We start from the raw sequence: 21,499 nt of genomic DNA, 5'->3' as shown, positions 1-21,499 counted from the left end.
AATAGAAGATCTTTGTTATTGTTTTCTTTGTTTAACATTTCTTCCTAATTCTGCATTTCTTACAGCTTTATTCACATTGTTGTCTAGATATTCTGATTCCCAGTCACTTGTAATAAATAGCTCTTCTCCACCAGCTCCTACTCAGCCTTACTCCACTTGACCCTACTGGCCTTGCCTCTACTCCACTCAGCCTCACTTGTTTTCCATTACAATAGAACGCCCACGGCGTGGGCGGAGTCATCGGAGCTTTCTCCGTCATGCACAAGTAATCACCCCGATGTGATGCTTCACTGTCCGGTGTTTCGGTTTCACTGGTGCTCCTGTTAACTGGTGACTTCTGCCACAAGCTGTTAGTAGCTACTGATGTTAAAATAAGAAAAACAAACCATACGATACTTTAAATTCTAATAGAAATGTGGTTAAACAGCGTTCACCAGAACAGCTGCGGACTTTGGTCTTTTTGTTTTTTATTGTGTTCAGGTTTAAAAAATGGCGGGTGAATGAGCAGCCTGCCGTCTCCTCGTCTTCGCTCGCTTGGAACCTCAGTGTACTACGGTGTACCATGAAAGTACCTGGTAGCAGGGACCATCATGTAGTGGGAAAGTGTCAAAGGTGAGTAGAGTCAGGTGGAGTAAGGCTGAGGAGGTGGAGCAGCACCTTAACCTATTTAAGGTGCTGCTCTGGTGAGGACAGGTAACTTGTTTAGAACGTATTCAGGAGCAACACTGATCAGGTCCAATCAGCAGTTTTTCCTTTGGACATGTCAAAGTATTTATTTGATATCCACAGTCCAATTGTTGATTCCTGTCCTCAATGACTCGCCCAATACTGAGTTCCTCTACCACAATAAATGTTTCCTCCTACTGCCACTCTCCCTGGCCCGGTTCACAAACTGTGTCTGCACACCTGGCATCCATTAGGTGGAGGCTTTAGAACCTCCACCTTGCCCTAGCTCTGTACTCTGGACTGTCTGTATTACAATCTGTTGTCCTGATTGTTTTGTAAACAGTTGATGTTGTTGGGAACACTGGTTGTACATCAGGCAATTTGACTGTTGATGTTGATGAGTAACTGTGATATGAACACTTTATTCAGTAATGAGTAATCTAACGCGTTACTATTTCCAAACCAGTAATCAGATTAAAGTTACTTCTCCAAGTCACCATGCATTACTATTGTAGCATTACTATTGTTGCATTACTATTGTAGCGTTACTATTGTAGCATTACTACTGTATTATTACTATTGTAGAATTACTTTTGTAGTGTTACTATTGTAGCATTACTACTGTAGTGTTACTATTGGAGCGTTACTATTGGAGTGTTACTATTGTATCATTACTATTGTAGCATTACTATTGTGGCGTTACTATTGTAGCCTTACTATTGTAGCCTTACTATTGTGGCCTTACTATTGTGGCATTACTATTGTGGCATTACTATTTTAGAGTTACTATTGTAGCGTTACTATTGTAGCGTTACTATTGTAGCGTTACTATTGTAGCATTAGTATTGTAGCATTACTATTGTAGCATTACTATTGTAGCATTACTATTGTAGCAATACTATTGTAGCGTTATTTTTGTAGCATTACTATTCTAGCGTTTCTATTGTAATGTTACCACAGTAGAATTACTATTGCAATGTTACTATTGTATCTTTATTATTGTAGTTTTACTATTGTAGCATTACTATTGTAGCATTACTTTTGTAGCGTTACTATTGTAGCATTACTATTGTAGCATTACTATTTTAGCATTACTACTGTAGCGTTTCTATTGTAGCATTACTTTTGTAGCATTACTTTTGTAGCATTACTTTTGTAGCGTTACTATTGTAGCATTACTATTGTAGCGTTACTATTGTAGCAATACTATTGTAGCGTTACTATTGTAGCGTTACTATTGTAGCATTACTTTTGTAGCATTACTACTGTTTTGTTACTACTGTAGCATTACCACTGTAGCGTTACTAATGTAGCGTTACTATTGTAGTGTTACTATTGTAGCGTTACTATTGTAGCGTTAATATTCTAGCCTTATTATTGTAATGTTACTACTGTAGCATTACTACTGTAGCGTTACTAATGTAGCATTACTTTTGTAGCGTTAATATTGTAGCATCACTATTCTTTTATAACTACTGTAGCATTACCACTGTAGCATTACTAATGTAGCGTTACTATGGTATGGTTACTATTGTAGCATTACTATTGTAATGTTACTACTGTAGCGTAACTATTGTAGCATTACTTTTGTAGCGTTACTATTGTAGCGTTGCTATTGTTTTGTTACTACTGTAGCATTACCACTGTAGCGTTACTATTGTAGCATTACTATTGTAGCATTACTATTGTAGCATTACTATTGTAGCAATACTGTTGTAGCGTTATTTTTGTAGCATTACTATTCTAGCGTTACTATTGTAATGTTACCACAGTAGAATTATTATTGCAGTGTTACTATTGTAACTATATTATTGTAGTTTTACTATTGTAGCATTACTATTGTAGCATTACTTTTGTAGCATTACTATTGTAGCATTACTATTGTAGCATTACTATTTTAGCATTACTACTGTAGCGTTTCTATTGTAGCATTACTTTTGTAGCATTACTTTTGTAGCGTTACTATTGTAGCATTACTATTGTAGCGTTACTATTGTAGCGTTATTATCGTAATGTTACTATTGTAGCATTACTATTGTAGCATTACTATTGTAGGATTACTACTGTAGCGTTACTATTGTAGCATTACTATTGTAGCATTACTATTGGAGCATTACTTTTGTAGCGGTACTATCATCGCATTACTATTGTTTTGTTACTACTGTAGCATTATCACTGTAGCGTTACTAAAGTAGTGTTACTATTGTAGAGTTACTATTGTAGCGTTACTATGGTAGCATTACTATTGTAGCGTTATTATTGTAATGTTACTACTGTAGCGTTACAATTGTAGCATTACTGTTGTATAATTACTTTTGTAGCGTTACTATTGTAGCATTACTATTGTTTTGTTACTATTGTAGCATTACTATTGTTTTGTTACTACTGTAGCGTTACTACTCTAGCGTTACTAATCTAGCGTTACTATTGAAGTGTTACTCTTGTAGCATTATAATTGTAGTGTTACTATTATGCCATTACTATTGTGCCATTACTATTATAGCCTTACTACTGTAGCATTACTATTGTAGCATTAGTATTGTAGCATTACTATTGTCTCGTTACTATTGTAGTGTTACTATTGTAGCGTTACTCTCGTATCAGTACTACTGTAGCATTACTACTGTAGCGTAACTATTGTAACGTTACTATTGTAGCATTACTATTGTAGCATTAGTATTGTAGCATTACTATTGTAGCATTAGTATTGTAGCATAACTATTGTAGCATAACTATTGTAGCATTACTATTGTAGCGTTACTATTGTAGCATTACAATTGTAGCATTACAATTGTAGCGTTACTATTGTAGCATTCCAATTGGAGCATTACTATTGTAGCTTTCCAATTGGAGCATTTCTATTGTAGCATTACAATTGTAGCATTACTATTGTAGCATTACAATTGTAGCATTACTATTGTAGCATTACAATTGTAGCCCGTACAAGAGCTAAAAATGATTAAAATATGACTGATAGTCTTGCCTCTGCTCTCTCATCCTCCTCTCTTTCCTTGGTGGATCCTCAGCCTCCTAAGTGATGATATTTTCATCCAGCCACAGGAGCACACCTGAAGTGAGTGTCCTGCTGCTGCTGTGCTTGTCTCATGTGTGGTGTTCTTGCTCGTAGTCGTGTCGGTGTCAGAGTCTGAGGCAGAACTCTGTGACATGGAGCATCACAAACACAGTGAGTGGAGGAAGTAAAGCTGCTGCTCTCCACCTGAACTTACACTGGAAACTTTACTTTGTAGTTTTACTTCCTGATTAATAGAGGAGAAAATATCAAGAGGCTGCAGTGTTCTACTGAGATGTTTTACTGATGTTCTAGAGATGTGAGCAGGAGAACAGAGAGTGGTGGATATTAATGATCAATAATGTCAGAACCTGAGAGCTTCCAGTTTACAGTGAGGACTCTCCAGTCCAGCCGACAGCAGCTTCACTCCTGAATCCTGCAGGTTGTTGTTACTCAGGTCCAGATGTGTCAGACTGGAGGACTGAGAGCTGAGGACTGAGGACAGAGCTCCACAGCTTCTCTCTGACAGACCACAGCTGCTCAACCTGAAGAAGAAGCAACAATGAAAACCAGTTCAATGTTTGTCATGGACTCAGTTCTACATATTTGTTCATGACCCACGTACACAGCTTTGTTGGAGGCTTTGACCACTGGCAGCAGATTCAGAAGAGCCTCCTCTGAAGCAGAGTATTTCTTCAGGTCAAACTCCTTCAGATCTTCTTCTGATGACAGTAAGATGAAGACCAGAGCTGACCACTGAGCAGGAGACAGTCTATCAGTGGAGAGACGTCCTGATCTCAGGGACTGTTGGATCTCCTCCACCAGAGAACCATCGTTCAGTTCATTCAGACAGTGGAACAGATTGATGCTTCTCTCTGCAGACAGATTCTCACTCAGCTTCTCCTTGATGTACTGGACTGTTTCCTGATTGGTCTGTGAGCTACTTCCTGTCTGTGTCAGCAGACCTCGGAGGAGACTCTGGTTGGTCTGCAGTGAAAGACCCAGGAGGAAGCGGAGGAACAAGTCCAGGTGTCCATTTGGACTCTTCAAGGCCTCGTCCACTGCTCTCTGATGGAGATGGTGGAGATTGTTCTTCATCGGGACTGTTTGTTGTTGTTCATCCAGGAGGTTGATTCCAGAGCTGATGAAGGTCTGATGGACATGAAGAGCAGCCAGAAACTCCTGAAGGCTCAGATGGATGAAGCAGAAAACCTTGTCCTGGTACAGGCCTTGCTCCTCTTTAAAGACCTGTGTGAACATTCCTGAGTACAGTGAGGCTGCTCTGAGATCCAGGCCACACTCTGTCAGGTCGGAGTCATAGAAGATCAGATTTCCTTTCTGCAGCTCATCAAAAGCCAGTTTTCCCAGAGACTCCACCATCTCCCTGCTCTCTGGACTCCAGTGTGGATCTGTGGCAGCTCCTCCATCATACTTGACCTTCTTGACTTTGGCCTGGACCACCAGGTGGTGGATGTACATCTGAGTCATGGTCTTGGGCAGCTCTCCTCCCTCTCTGCTCTTCAACACCTCCTCCAGAACTGTAGCAGTGATCCAGCAGAAGACTGGGATGTGGCACATGATGTGGAGGCTTCGTGAGGTCTTGATGTGGGAGATGATCCTGCTGGCCTGCTGCTCCTCTCTGAACCTCCTCCTGAAGTACTCCTCCTTCTGTGGGTCAGTGAACCCTCGGACCTCCGTCACCATGCCGACACAGTAAGGAGGGATGTGATTGGCTGCTGCAGGTCGTGTGGTGATCCAGAGGCGAGCAGAGGGAAGCAGGTTCCCCCTGATGAGGTTTGTCAGCAGCACATCCACTGAGGTGGACTCTGTAACATCAGTCAGGATCTCAGGGTGCTGGAAGTCCAGAGGGAGTCGACACTCATCCAGACCATCAAAGATGAAGACCACCTGGAGGTCTTCAAAGCTGCAGAGTCCTGCTTCTTTGGTTGGAGAGAAGAAGTGATGAACAAGTCCCACCAAGCTGAACTTCTTCTCCTTCAGCACATTCAGCTCTCTGAAGGTGAATGGAAATGTGAAGTGGACGTCCTGGTTGCTTTGGTCTTCAGCCCAGTCCAGAGTGAACTTCTGTGTCAGGACTGTTTTCCCAATGCCAGCCACTCCCTTTGTCAGCACTGTTCTGATTGGTGGAGATCTTCCAGGTGAGGCTTTAAAGAGGTCTCCTGGTCTGATGCTGCTTTCTGCTCTGGCTGCTCTCCTGGATGCTGTTTCAATCTGTCTGACCTCATGTTCCTCATTGACCTCTGCAGTCCCTCCCTCTGTGATGTGGAGCTCTGTGTAGATCTGCTTCAGGAGGGTGGACTCTCCTGCTTTAGAGAGCCCCTCAAACACAACCTGGAACCTCTTCTTCAGGGCACATTTCACCTTCTGTTGGCAGACTCCAGTAGAAGTTCCTGAAAAGAAGAAAGCAGGAATGAGTTGAGTGTGTTTGACATTGAATGTGAAGATGACAGTGTGTTAGTGGAGATGTTTCTCCTCCATCAGCTCCACCCAGCTCCTCAGTGGAGACCAAACAGCCTCTGATCTGATGCAGATGTTTGCATCACATGAGCAGCAGAGTTCAGGAACTCTCTTTGTGTCTCCTCTTCTCTGCTGCTTGTTTTGGACTTCCTGCCTGTTTCACACTTTCTGTGTCTGACCTGGAAATGACCTGTGTTCTCTGGATGGACTCTGTTTCTGACTGCTTTCTGCTCCAGCTGAGAACATTTCAGCTTCATCTTCATCCTGGGAAATGAGATCAAATCCTCTTACTGCTCCTCAGACGCTCAGCCAGCTCCTCCTGCTTCATCCTCCTCAGGAAGTCCAGGGTGATCCTCAGAAATGACTCTCTAATGCTCCTCTGCTCTTCATCCTCATCCTCCCTCTCACTCTCTGAGCATGCTGGGTAATCTGGACTCAGGAGCTTCTTCATCTTCTTCAGCTCCTTCTTCATGAAAGTCACCATGTTGTCCTCCAGCAGCTGGAACAGAGAAACATCTGGAGTTGACTTTGAGCTGAAACTGAAGCCAGATTGAGATGTGAGTGTAAATCCAGTGCAGAGAGCAGGATGGACAACATGTGAAGCCAAATCCCACTTCATGTGGGATCTCCAGCAGAAGCAGCTTCAAGCATCAGTGAAGCCTGGAAGCTGGATGAAGGTTGGACTGTTTCACTTTGGACCTGAATGGATCTAACAAGCTGAGTGTCTGTTTCATGTTTCAGCTGGAAGTCACAGCAGCTTCTTCTGTCTCATGATGTGACAGTAAAGTGTTGAATGGAGACGTGTTCTCACCATAAATGTGGAGTCCAGATGTCTTTGATGCTGAGGGGCGGAGCCACCAGGGAGAAGCTGGGAGCTCTGCTGGCTCACGCTGCAGAAACATGTTGACTTTGTTAAAGCTGCTGTGTGGTGTGATGAGGAATCCTGAGACAAACACTGATTCTCACCCCTCATCACCACTTCCTGCTCCACATTTAAAGGTATAGGGTTGGTCCTTAGACCAGTCACTCTTCATGGACACACAGCTGGATGGAAACCCAGAGTCAGAGCTAAAAACAAACACAACATCAGGAACAGACTGACTGGAACAATGGAAGATACATGGAAGAACTGAGACTTTGATTCTCTAAGTCAGACTTTGTGAAAATACTGTGAGGATATTTAATAGTTATAAACTGTAGTTCCACATTTAAAGTTACTCTACCAGAAAAACAATCTTCAAAATGTACTTTCCATAAAACATCTCCCTTCTGCAGAGAGAATAAACCAAAACACCAAAACAAGACCATCAACACTCATTTGGACTCGTTTCCAACCTGCAGTTTCCCAAATCGATCCACCAAAGTTGATGTTTACAAACCAAACATCAAACTGTGTTGATGTTTCTTAACTGACTTCATCTTGGGAAATCTGCCACAAGGGTTTCTGGGATATCAAAGATGGCGTCGCAGAAGCTGAAGCAAAATGATGAAGATTGGACCAATTCAGCCCAAAATAAAAGACTGGACTTTCTCAGAGAAAGAGGATTAGAACCTCCAGAATATTCTTAAATGTTGTGAAACTGATCATTAATCAGTAAGAGGTCAACACACTGGTATGTTCCTTTAACTTTAAATGCTGGAATGATGTGTTTGTGTGAGTGTCATGACCAATTCCATTCAGAAAGGTATTAATGTATCAGAGATCAACATCAACAACTGAAACTGGATCCTACATTTTTCATGTTTCCCAAATGGATTCTGGTCAAACAACTTTAAAGTGAAAAATCATTCAGGTCAAATCTTTTCCATCCCCCCCATCCCCCTCTCCTCTGGTGTTCCCCAGGGCTCTGTACTTGGTCCCACCTTCTTCATTGTCCATCTCCTCCACTTGTCCGTATTTCTCATAAATACATCATGAAGTTTCTTTGCTATACAGACGACACTCAGCTCTACGTCTCCACCAATTGACCTCCATCCTCCCACCCAACTCCATCAGTGACTATCTACAGGACATCAAGTCCTGGTTCTTCTTCTAATTGATCAAACTCAGCAGTGATAAAGAAGTTCTCCTCATATGATTCAGGTCCATTAAAGGTCCTAGTTTGTCCTCCATCATGGACAGCTCCTCTGGTTCCCCTCCAGTCAGGGTGAGGAGTCTGGGTGTCTTCCTCGACAGCACTCTGTTATTTCAAACCCACATCAATAGAATGACTGAGTCAGCATATTTCCACCCTGGTAACATCCACCACTGTTGCTCCTCCCTCTCACCCAGCAGCATCTCCACACTGCTCCACACCCTGGTCACCTCCACCTGTTTCCTTCTCTCTGCTCTCCCTCTCAAATCCTCCATAAACTCCACCTGCTGTCAAATTCTTCAGTATGAATCATCATCAGAACACCTTCCATCCTTCACATGACACTGCTTCTCCAGAAACTCCACTGACTTCAGTTCAACAGCTTCACTTCACAATTCTTTTCCAGACATTCAAGTTCCTGATGAAGCTCCTCCCTCTGTACCTCATTGATCTCCTCTGTCCCTCACCCTCCTCCTTCACGTCTCACCAACGTCCACAGTACTTCTCTGACCTCCTCTCTCAGCCTCACTGACCTCCAGCCTGGATGAACATCAGGAGGTCCAGAGCCTTCAGCCAGCAACTCTGGAACTTCTTCTCAACCAACATCTAAATCATCCAATCACTGACAACTTTCAAATCTTGTCTTCAAACTTTGAAACCAGCAGATTCATCATCAAAATAGGACTTTAGAAAGAGTGTAGGATCAGACTTTGCTGCTCAGTTTGCAGTTTGGACTCTTGTACTAAAATACTGGAAGTGAATCTTAGAGTGAGCACAACTTCTCTCACTCTGGTTTTGAGGAAAGAAAAGAAGAGAAAGAGTTTCTTACTTTGTGTCTGAAGGTCCAGGTTCAGGACTGAAGTCTGGTGGATTACCTTTGGACCGGTCACTCTTCATAGACAAGCTGCTGGATACTGAAGACCCTGCTGTGTGTCTGAGCTTCTCACCTCTATATACACACACACACACACACACACACACACACACACACACACACACACACACACACACACACACACACACACACACACACACACACACACACACACACACACACACAGTTAAAATGTTGTATTAGATCAACAGATCACACTTGGTTCTTATCATTTCATTTCCTGTTTTCAACAAAAGAACTTTAATGTTATTTTTTTCTGGAAAAGTTTTCAGGACTTGATCAGTAAAAATATGTTTGATGAAAGAACTTCAATAAGCTTCATGTCATTTTCAAACTTCCATTTGTTTCAAAGTTCCTGGAAAAGTAGTAGCATCTGATCTTGACTCTGACTTTTCCCACAATAATCAGTATGAACAGTTCCAGTCTGGTTTCCCTCAATGAAGCTCAGAAACAGAAACTCTCATCAGAATCACCATCAACCACCTGACTGCAGCTGACTCTGGACTTTTACCCTCCTCCTCCTCCTCCTCCTCTTCCTCCTGCTCCTCCACCTCCTCCTCCTCCCCCCCCGCCCCTCCTCCTCCTCTTCCTCCTTGAATCACCAACTCCATGTAACCCTCCTCTACAGACTGACGTCTATCAGACTGTCCATCACATCACTGGATTGGTTCCATTCAATTCCATTTGATTCCATTTGATTCAATTCAATTCATAGAGAACCACAATAATCTCAAGGTACTTCTACAGAGAAAAAACTCAACTGTTCCACCACAGCAAGTAAAAGCAACAGTAGAAAGAAAAAACATTTTAACAGGAAGAAGAGTGTAGAACCAGACTCAGAGGAGGAGACTTTCTGTAGAACCAGACTTAGAGGAAGATACTTTTTGTAGAACCAAACTCAGAGGAGGAAACCTTCTGGAGAACCGGATTCAGAGGAGGAGACTTTCTGTAGAACCAAACTCAGAGGAGGAAACCTTCTGGAGAACCGGATTCAGAGGAGGAGACTTTCTGTAGAACCAGACTCAGAGCAGGACACTTTCTGTTCTTCTAATTGAAGGTTCAAAGATAGAAAGTGATGAAGTGAGAGGACAGGGACAGAGAGCGACAAGCAACATACAGATTTGTCTTTAGTTGCATTGAGTTCATTCAGTTCAAATCTTTTACATCCCCCCCATCCCCCTCTCCTCTGGTGTTCCCCAGAGCTCTGTACTTGGTCCCACCTTCTTCATTGTCCATCTCCTCCACTTGTCCATATTTCTCATAAATACATCATGAAGTTTCTTTGCTATGCAGACGACACTCAGCTCTACGTCTCCACCAAACCAACTCCACCCTCCCACCCAACTCCATCAGTGACTATCTGCAGGACATCAAGTCCTGGTTCTTCTTCTAATTGATCAAACTCAGCAGTGATAAAGAAGTTCTCCTCATATGATTCAGGTCCATTAAAGGTCCTAGTTTGTCCTCCATCATGGACAGCTCCTCTGGTTCCCCTCCAGTCAGGGTGAGGAGTCTGGGTGTCTTCCTCGACAGCACTCTGTTATTTCAAACCCACATCAATAGAATAACTGAGTCAGCATATTTCCACCCTGGTAACATCCACCACTGTTGCTCCTCCCTCTCACCCAGCAGCATCTCCACACTGCTCCACACCCTGGTCACCTCCACCTGTTTCCTTCTCTCTGCTCTCCCTCTCAAATCCTCCATAAACTCCACCTGCTGTCAAATTCTTCTGTATAAAACATCATCAGAACACCTTCCATCCTTCACATGACACTGCTTCTCCAGAAACTCCACTGACTTCAGTTCAACAGCTTCACTTCACAATTATTTTCCAGACATTCAAGTTCCTGATGAAGCTCCTCCCTCTGTACCTCATTGATCTCCTCTGTCCCTCACCCTCCTCCTTCACGTCTCACCAACGTCCACAGTACTTCTCTGACCTCCTCTCTCAGCCTCACTGACCTCCAGCCTGGATGAAGATCAGGAGGTCCAGAGCCTTCAGCCAGCAACTCTGGAACTTCTTCTCAACCAACATCCAAATCATCCAATCACTGACAACTTTCAAATCTTGTCTTCAAACTTTGAAACCAGCAGATTCATCATCAAAATAGGACTTTTGAAAGAGTGGAGGATCAGACTTTGCTGGTCAGTTTGTAGTTTGGACTCTTGTACTAAAATACTGGAAGTGAATCTTAGAGTGAGCACAACTTCTCTCACTCTGGTTTTGAGGAAAGAAAAGAAAAGAAAGAGTTTCTTACTTTGTGTCTGAAGGTCCAGGTTCAGCTCTGAAGACTGGTGGAAGATCTTTGGACTGGTCACTCTTCATAGACAAGCTGCTGGATACTGAAGACCCTGCTGTGTGTCTGAGCTTCTCTCCTCTACACACACACACACACACACACACACACACACACACACACACACACACACACACACACAGTTAAAATGTTGTATTAGATCACCAGATCACACTTGGTTCTTCTCATTTCATTTCCTGTTTTCAACAAAAGAACTTTAATGTTATTTTTTTCTGGAAAAGTTTTCAGGAATTGATCAGTAAAAATATGTTTGATGAAAGAACTTCAATAACCTTCATGTCATTTTCAAACTTCCATTTGTTTCAAAGTTCCTGGAAAAGTAGTAGCATCTGATCTTGACTCTGACTTTTCCCACAATAATCAGTATGAACAGTTCCAGTCTGGTTTCCCTCAATGAAGCTCAGAAACAGAAACTCTCATCAGAATCACCATCAACCACCTGACTGCAGCTGACTCTGGACTTTTACCCTCCCCCTCCTCCTCCTCCTCCTCTTCCTCCTTCTCCTTCTCGTCCTTCTCCTTCTCCTTCTCGTCCTGCTCCTGCTCCTCCTCCTCCTGCTCCTCCTCCTCCTCCTCCTCCTCGAATCACCAACTCCATGTAACCCTCCTCTACAGACTGACGTCCATCAGACTGTCCATCACATCACTGGATTGGTTCCATTCAATTCCATTTGATTCCATTTGATTCAATTCAATTCATAGAGAACCAAAATAATCTCAAGGTACTTCTACAGAGAAAAAACTCAACTGTTCCACCACAGCAAGTAAAAGCAACAGTAGAAAGAAAAAACATTTTAACAGGAAGAAAAATGGAGAACCAGACTCAGAGGAGGATACTTTCTGTAGAACCAGACTCAGAAGAGCAGACTTTGTGTAGAACCAGACTCAGAGGAGGATACTTTCTGTAGAACTAGACTCAGAGGAGGAGACTTTCTGTAGAACCAGACTCAGAGGAGGAGACTTTCTGTAGAACCAGACTCAGAAGAGCAGACTTTGTGCAGAACCAGACTCAGAGGAGACTTTCTGTAGAACCAGACTCAGAGGAGGAGACTTTCTGTAGAACCAGACTCAGAAGAGCAGACTTTGTGCAGAACCAGACTCAGAGACTTTCTGTAGAACCAGACTCAGAGGAGGAGACTTTCTGTAGAACCAGACTCGGAGGAGGAAACTTTGTGGAGAACCAGACTCAGAGGAAGAAACCTGCAGATCCAGACTCAGAGCAGGAGACTCACCCAGGAATGTGATAAGAGCAAGTTGTGGTATAAAACATTTCAACATGGGCGAGGCTTCACTTGTTGGCCACTTAAAGGGGATTAAGCATGAAAAAGCTGCTGCTGCTCCTCAACCTGCTCTTCACATCGGTGACTTTATGAACGTTGGTGCATCAAATACATCCAGTGAAGCTGCTGCACCTCAACAGCCGAGTTTAGTGACTTTTGTTCTGCTACGTTTACACTATGTTCCCGGCAGCCACGGCAGCTCGTTTGCCAGAAACGCAGTGCGCCGTGGAATTTTGGTCAATTCTGAGGATTTTTTACGTTCTGTCAAGGCTTTTTATGGATGAAATGTGGACGTTGGACCATTTTGAAGCATGTTTATGCCTCAAAGCTCCACCAGAAGTGAAGCAATCATTGTATCCTGAGACTTTTGCTGGGTGCTGACATACCTCCTGATTTCTTTTTCGGTGGCAGAGCTTGTAGGTGTTCTGTTTGTAATTGCTCAGACTCCAATGAAACTGAGAGCGCAACGTGTCGGGTCCACAAACCGTCACACGCCGGGACAAGCCGCGATTGAACGTGATGAAAAAGCTACCCTACACCGTAGCTACGCCGCGAGAACCGTGAAGAATCGCGGCACGATGTGATAACACACGAAGCAACATGTAACACCCGTGATAGAACGCGCAGTAAAGGTAACTTCCTGTTAGCCTCCCGTCCCACTACGGACCGCCTCCAGGTTCTATTACGTGCTGCCATGTTTTGTGACGTTCATCCGGTTTTGCTACGGGCTACTGAGTTTCTCATACGCACCGTAGCCGCTGTGGCAAATCTTTTGACAGTTTGACATTATGAGTATTGTTGTTCTTAATTACCTTCTATGTGTGTGCATGTTATGCAAGTTTGAGTCCTGTCAAAGACAAATATCTGACACCGTTTGGGTCTGACAATAAAATTCTTTCTATCTATCTTAATTATCTGGCACGGCACCCACGGCAATCACGGCCTGTTACGTTTGCCCATCCCGTCCTCCTGCGTTGTCTCACGTCCATCCTGTTTTGTCTATGATGGCCTGAAACGTGGTTGCCTTGGCAGCCGGGAACATAGAGTAAACGTACCTTTACTTTGGTTTACAGAAAACTTGAAGTGGAAGTTTTTGTTTCACATGGAGTGACGCACCTGCACCTCCTAGTTAAAGTGAATTGTTAACAACAAATAAGGTCAGAGTTGTAATTTGACATAAGAGACATATTGCTGCATATTTCTCAATATCCAATAACCTAAATAAAAGCATTAACAGATTCCCGAAATAGACCCTCGGCCCCACAGGCTCCCCCCGATGGCCGCGGATTGTAGGACAACTCGTTAACCGATGAGATTTCAGAATTTTTGGGATGAAATAAATCCTGTACAATATACTTTTACATATTGTTATTTCTAATGGATATTTTATATATTTTCATATATCTAGTATATGACCATATATATTTAGTGTATTATCGTATGGCTTTGTTTCTCTTTGTTTAGCATTCTCTTAATGGTAAACAAATTGAACAAGTGCATTTAAATACATTATTAGGAATTACTTTTAATGAAAAGCTTGGTTGGAAGCCGCATATAAATACCCTGAAATCAAAATTAACCAAATTTATTGGCATAATGTGTAAAATACGATCAGTGTTGGATCAAAATTCACTCAACTTATTATATTACTCCCTCATTCGTCCATACAGGAGTTATGGTGTGGAAATATGGGGAAATAATTATAAAACAAACATTGGTCTTATTTCTTTTACTTCAGAAGGTCATTAGACTCATAAATCAAGCTGATTATTATTAAGCTCCAACAAATCCTCTGTTTGCCATATCAAAGACGCTAAAAATACATGATATTGTCGAGCTTAATACAGTAGCAGTAATGTATAAGGCGCATAAGTATATTCTTCCACCTCAAATCCAGAAGTCATTCAAACAGAGAGAGTCGATGTAGCCTCAGAGGTACTGGGTTTTAATCCTTCTAAACGTGTCAATTTTACTTTGAAAACCCATCCTTCAAATCAATAATGCTAAACGATTTAGTCGTGGACAAGTTGTCCAGGATTACAGTTTTGTGGAAGAGTTGTCCAGGATTACAATTTTGTGGACGAGTTGTCCAGGGTTACAGTTTTGTGGACGAGTTGTCCAGGGTTACAGTTTTATTGATGAGTTGTCCAGGGTTACAGTTTTGTGGACGAGTTGTCCAGGGTTACAGTTTTGTGGACGAGTTGTCTCCACCATGGCCGCGCTGTGTGGCTGCCTGCTGACGGGTCAACTACATGAGGAAATTTCCCCGAGCTCATCATGATGAAGACAAACGAAGTGAGAAGGTGAAAATTATGTGTCATGTTCAGTGAATAATTTTGTAAAGAATGAAAGAAAATACAGAACAAATGAAAGAGAACGTACTGTGTCTTTAAGGAAGGAGGTTCTCTAGAATCTGCAAGTGCGATTTTGGACCAGAAACTCCTTATGGACTGAAAGCTGGGTCCTGGTTCTTGTCCTGGTCCTGGTCCTGGTCCTGGTCCTGGTCCTGGTCCTGGTCCTGGTCCTGGTCCTGGTCCTGGTCCAACTTCAGATCCTGGTCCAGGTTCAGGAGAGTCACCTCTGTTCTGCTTATTCATCCTAAAATAAAACACATTCAGATTTGAATGAAGGAGAACGAGAAAGTTTGTGTGTGTGTGTGTGTGTGTGTGTGTGTGTGTGTGTGTGTGTGTGTGTGTGTGTGTGTGTGTCTGTGTGTGCGCGCATGTGTGTGTGTGTGTGTGCGTGCATGCCTGTGTGTGTGTGTGCGTGTGTGCCTCTGCCTGTGTGTGTGTGTGTGTGTGTGTGTGTGTGTGTGTGTGTGTGTGAGAGAAAATAAAGATAAAGATGATCATAACTTCTTCATTCTTGTTGATGTTTAACGTTCAAATCAAATCAAACTTTATATACATAGAACTTTTCATACAATTGTAGTCGTACACTTCACATACTTTAAAAAGAAGAAAAACACACACACAGACACACACACACGCACACACACACACACACACACACACACACAGGAGCCGAGTTCCTCTGAGAACCCTTCGGTTCTGCTCCTCATATCTGGAGAGCAGCTGCCAACACTTCTGTCTGAGTCATTTGACACCAGCCTCACTGTTTGACAGGGATTCAGTCAGTGAGTTCTTCCTCATGTAACCCTGTTATTTTGCCCTGTCTTATCCTAGAATAGAGTCTGATTGAAACACTTGTTAAAATGGATGAAGTGTAATTCAGAGTTTCGCCAAAAGGTGGCAATGCTAACACACTTAGCACACTTCTTCGTTTTTTTCTTTCTCTGGCATCCATCTTGCTGAGCTAAGCACATCGTGGAGAGACAAACCCAGAGCACCTGTGAATGTTTAGAACTCGTTGAAACTTAAAAAGAAAATCGTTTAGAAACGTGGTCATCCTGGTGAGTCCTGACTACATTTTCTGTGTATTAGCACACGAGGGTTGCTGATTCAAACATAAGAAATGACTAAACATATTTGTGAACCTTGCTGACGAGGAAAACCAGTCAGGAGAGTGTTAATTGTTGAACCTGACTCCGGAAAGAGTGAAGTTATGAGTTTTGTCTGAACAATCACCTTTCATGGAAGAAATGACAGTGAACAAGAAGTTGCACATTTCTGGAGTTGTTTTGTGTATGTTAAGATGTTTACAATACTATGATTTATATTGTATTGAAGATAAATAATATGTGTAAAATGAATGCCAATTTTGATTGTAATACTGTTTTATTTAGTTTATCCCAGCTGATAAGCTAAATCTGAGTTGAGCAATGGACTATGGAATATAAATAAGAACACAAAGACTGATTAGTAGTTAATTTTCTGCACGTTCTGCAGACTGTTTTTTTTTTTATAGAGGATTTGTCTGGATCTGATTCTTGGTTCTGCTGAAACTTGATTCTTCTTCGTTCGTTCTGGTGCCTGGTTCCCTGATCCATCTCCTCGTCTAACAGCGACGGTCACACTGGGGTATCCCTCTCCCTTTCCCTCTCCCTCTCCCTCCCTTTTTTTTTTATGGACACTGAGTATTACAGATCCTAATTTGAGTGCACTCAGGGGTAAATTTTATTTGGTACCCACCGTTTTATTTTTTTGTCTTTTTATTTGATTCTTTCCTGAGATCTCAGAGGTTATATTGTGGCTGATCTGTACATTTCGTGTGTTATTTCAAATGAAACGTTGATTAAAAAAAAGAAAGAACTGGAAAAATGAATACTAATTCAAACTAAAACTTAAATCTGTTGTCATGTGCTTCTTTTGGAGTGGAATCTACCAGTTATTAAACTGTTAGATGTATTTACAACCAGCCTCCTCATCGAATCTAGATTTAGACAGCCTTACCTTAGAATCTTAAGAGTTCCTACTAGCAGGAAAAGCACCGTCGGGCTACACTCAGGAGAAATGTGCCAGAAAGCAAAGCAATGTAAAGAAGCCTTCTGCTCTCTCCTGGAATCTGAAACAAGCAGGTGGTCCAGGTGGAACATCGTCAGCATCACTGACCACAACAAACTGCCTTTGAGCAACGCGTTGATGCACTTTGGAAAAGAACAACCAGTGCATGTTTGTTTCTAGACAACTGACAGATGGTAACATTGACTGTCCTTTTATGAGAATGCTTTGTTGTCTTATTGAGTGTCTTCTGACTCCGTCCTCTGTCCGTTGGTAATAGACAGAACCAGACTGCAGAGAGAATCACACAGGACCTCCTCAACAAGCCCAACCACTGGTACCAGATGAGAACCTTGAAGAACATCAGTCAATCAGGGTTGATCACTGCAGCCAGGCTCTGTTTTTAGAGTTCCACCTGTCAGGTCATAGGTTCACTTTAACAACATGAAGATCTTTACTAACATGAAGATCTTTACCTACATGAAGATCTTTATGGCCATGATCTTCACCTACATGAAGATCTTTACCTACATGAAGATCTTTACCTACATGAAGATCTTTACTTAAATTAAGATCTTTACCTACATGAAGATCTTTACGACCATGATCTTCACCTACATGAAGATCTTCACCTACATGAAGATCTTCACTTACATGAAGATCTTCACTTACATGAAGATCTTTACCTACATGAAGATCTTTACCGACATGAGGGTCTTTACCTACAAGAAGATCTTTACTAACATGATCTTCACCTACATGAAGTTATTTACTTACATGATCTTCACCTACATGAAGATCTTTATGGCCATGATCTTCACCTACATGAAGATCTTTACCTACATGAAGATCTTTACCTACATGAAGATCTTTACTTAAATTAAGATCTTTACCTACATGAAGATCTTTACGACCATGATCTTCACCTACATGAAGATCTTCACCTACATGAAGATCTTCACTTACATGAAGATCTTCACTTACATGAAGATCTTTACCTACATGAAGATCTTTACCGACATGAGGGTCTTTACCTACAAGAAGATCTTTACTAACATGATCTTCACCTACATGAAGTTATTTACTTACATGATCTTCACCTACATGAAGATCTTTACTACCATGAAGAACCTTACCTACATGAAGATATTTACTAACATGAAGATCTTTATTGACATGAAGATCTTTACCTGCATGAATATATTTACCTACATGAGGGTGTTTACCTACATGAAGATCTTTACTAACATGATCCTCACCTACATGAAGATCTTTACTTAACGGAAGCTCTTTACTTACATGAAGATCTTTACCTGCATGAATATATCTACCTACATGAGGGTGTTTACCTACATGAAGATCTTTACGAACATGATCTTCACCTACATGAAGATCTTCACTAACATGATCTTCACCTACATGAAGATCTTTACTTACATGAAGATCTTTACCTGCATGAATATATCTACCTACATGAAGATCCAACAGGAACAGTAAATCTTTCATTCCATCCATCAGTCTGCTCAGTAACAGTAACTCGAGGTGTCAGTATGAATGAGCTCTTCTTTTCTATTCTGGATGTTTGACTGATGTCTGGAATCAAATTGTCCCTCACAGGGAATAAAGTTCACCTTCAACCTTGAACAATGTCGCCTCTTGAAGTTTAATCCCTTGTAACCAAGGAAATAAACTGGTGTGTGTGTGTGTGTGTGTGTGTGTGTGTGTGTGTGTGTGTGTGTGTGTGTGTGTGTGTGTGTAAAGATAAGAAATTATTATAATCATAAACTGAACTGTGCATAATTGTTAATGTTTAATTTGATTGAACTCTGACACACACACACACACACACGGACACAAGTTATGTTTATAGGCCTTATGAGGACACCACATTGACTTCAATATATTTCTTGCAGACTTCAACTAAACATGACTGTAAAACATGTCCCTTCAAAATAAATTGATTTCCCTCATGAAGACCTCCACAGTGATAATACAGAACAACACACACACACACACGCACGCACACACTAGAACAAGACATCCCCATGACGTATGCTGGACACACACACACACACACACACACACACTATAACAAGACGTCCCCATAACGTGTGCTGGACAGACACACAGGAGAAGAAGACGTCCCCATAACGTGTGCTGGACAGACACACAGGAGAAGAAGACGTCCCCATAACGTGTGCTGGACAGACACACAGACACACTATAAAAAGACGTCTCCATAACGTGTGCTGGACAGACACACTAGAAGAAGACGTCCCCATAACGTGTGCTGGACAGACACACACACACACTAGAAGAAGATGTCCCCATAACGTGTGCTGGACAGACACACACACACACTATAAAAAGACGTCTCCATAACGTGTGCTGGACAGACACACTAGAAGAAGACGTCCCCATAACGTGTGCTGGACAGACACACACACACACTAGAAGAAGATGTCCCCATAACGTGTGCTGGACAGACACACACACACACTAGAAGATGTCCCCATAACGTGTGCTGGACAGACACACAGACACACAGACACACAGCGAGCAGCCACAGTGAAATCAGACAGACAGCGTGATGAAAGCTTTGTTAGGAGCTGACAGAGATTCTCACCTGCTGAACTCTTCACTTCTTCTCACAGACACTTGGAGAGAAGAAGTTGCTCTTCGTCCCTCGTCAATCCTTCTGTCACTAATTGATCTGAGGACGCCGTCACACCCTCATAGCTCACAGTGTCAAAGTCCATGTTGTTCAGCTCGGACACGCCCTCATGACGTCACCGTCCATCTGAACTGAGCCAAGTTTATCTGGAGAGCAGCCTCCAGAGACAAGTCAATGATTGATGAGACGTCCTGGCTTGGCCGTCACCAGCTTCATTTAGGGCCGTGATGAGAGCAGTGGATCCTCCAACAAGGGGAATTACAGGGAGTTTACAGAAACAGGAGCTGAATAGGACTCTGTCCCGCCACACAGCTCCAGTCATAAGCTGGCTTTTCTGCTCTTTTTTCCAGGGATTCCTCTCTTCTGACTCATGTGTACTGACATCTATCTGTTGTCTCTTTTAATGTTTCTGTGTTTTTTTTATTGTAAATAGTAAAAAAACAAAAACAAACAGACATGAAATCACTGATATTATTGACTAATACACCACTTACTTTGATATTATCTATAACATGTGCAAATATATTATCTCTAAAGGTTGCACAATGAGAAGTGGTCCTGCTGGAATTCAATTAAAACTCCATTGTATTTATGAAATCTTCCACCTGGCTGGCTGCTGTAACAGAATCTGACAGGCACCACCGTCTCCGGGACACTACATGGCGCTGGTGCATCCCTCCAAACGACCCCCAGGAGGCCCGGCTGCAGCTTCTCCCTGTGGAAGGGAACATCAGCCCTCACCTCCAGAGTGAACATAAGTCATGTCTGTAAATTACATCCATCATCCATCCATCCATCCATCCATCCATCCATCCATCCATCCATCCATCCATCCATCCATCATCCATGATGTGATCCAGCAAACATGTCCAAGCAGTAGTGTTGTGTTGTTGCTTCTCATTGTCAATAGAACCATGAGAAAGTATGAGAGTGACTGATACGCTTGTATGATCACTGGACCTTTTGAAAGCAGTCAGACTCTCATACTGTACCAGTAGCATCTGTGTCATTCACAACCCGTCTCCATCTTAACTGGACTTTCTGTGTACACACATGATTTTGTGTTTTCATCTGTGGTCTGGTGGCTAGTGAGTGTGTTGCCTTCAGTGGCAAAGGGAAATAAAACCTCTGCATGAACAGGAATCATGGAGCCTCCCCCTTCTCAGCTCCAAGTGTCCAAATCTGAACAGCTGGTCTGGGCTCTGAGTGGAAGCTGAGGTGGTCATGTGCCTGGGCCTCCAGACTAATCCACTCCACTCCAAGTCCGAGTGTAAAACTCAGTCTCAGTCTCTCAGTCTCTCTCTCTCTCTCTCTCTCTCTCTCTCTCTCTCTCTCTCTCTCTCTCTCTCTCTCTCTCTCACGGTGCAACCTCAGCTCCGCCCACTGCTCCCAGAGTCCAGATCCATATTTCACTTTCTCTTGTATTGTTTGATTGTACACTCATAGTGACAGGGCGTCTTTTCCTTTATAAATGAGTTCCCAGTCATCCGATTGTACCTCAATAACTAGTTTATCCAGGGATTCCTCTCTTCTGACTCATTTGTAATGATATCCATCTGTTGTCTGTTTTAATCTTTCTGTGGTTTTTATTGGAAATAGTAAAAAAACAAACAGACATGAAATCACTGATATCATTGACTAATAAGCCCTTGTACGTTTTCTTCATTTGACTTTTATTTGCTGATTGTTTCATCTGAATG

At 42.3% G+C, this 21,499-nt stretch overlaps 3 protein-coding genes across 4 annotated transcripts in view; all 3 read right to left on the bottom strand.

Moving 5' to 3' along the window:
- Nucleotides 1–589, bottom strand: part of LOC308128362 (ribonuclease inhibitor-like) — a gene marked incomplete at its 5' end in the record, with an annotated part of 3,209 nt that extends 2,620 nt beyond the window's left edge. Inside the window, one exon of the mRNA XM_080494063.1 lies at nucleotides 573–589. Coding sequence (XP_080350189.1) covers nucleotides 573–589 — 17 coding nt within the window. The remainder of the gene's footprint in view (nucleotides 1–572) is intronic.
- The window catches only part of LOC308128370 (NACHT, LRR and PYD domains-containing protein 3-like), an 81,632-nt gene extending 61,810 nt beyond the window's left edge, over nucleotides 1–19,822 (bottom strand). Inside the window, exons 1-2 of one of the 2 annotated variants that reach the window (XM_080494071.1) lie at nucleotides 19,752–19,822; nucleotides 15,108–15,323 (exon numbers count right to left, since the gene is read on the bottom strand). In XM_080494071.1, the coding sequence (XP_080350197.1) occupies nucleotides 15,108–15,322 (215 nt within the window). In that variant the 5' untranslated portion in view covers nucleotide 15,323; nucleotides 19,752–19,822. Of the gene's footprint in view, nucleotides 1–11,385; nucleotides 11,488–15,107; nucleotides 15,324–19,751 lie in introns of those variants that run through there. The other variant, XM_080494069.1, reaches the window with a different exon arrangement.
- Nucleotides 3,673–7,146, bottom strand: LOC308128383 (NLR family CARD domain-containing protein 3-like). Its single transcript, XM_080494094.1, has 4 exons — nucleotides 6,966–7,146; nucleotides 6,446–6,653; nucleotides 4,302–6,087; nucleotides 3,673–4,221 (listed from the first exon to the last, which is right to left on the bottom strand). The coding sequence occupies exons 1-4, from the start codon at nucleotides 7,125–7,127 to the stop codon at nucleotides 4,041–4,043; spliced, it is 2,337 nt and encodes a 778-aa protein (XP_080350220.1). The 5' UTR covers nucleotides 7,128–7,146; the 3' UTR covers nucleotides 3,673–4,040.
- Nucleotides 19,823–21,499: the final 1,677 nt, after the last annotated feature.

The sequence above is a fragment of the Lipophrys pholis genome (assembly GCF_963383615.2).
Source record: "Lipophrys pholis genome assembly, contig: SCAFFOLD_24, whole genome shotgun sequence".
NCBI lineage: Eukaryota > Metazoa > Chordata > Actinopteri > Blenniiformes > Blenniidae > Lipophrys > Lipophrys pholis.
This window is presented reverse-complemented; position numbering and strand designations above follow the sequence as displayed.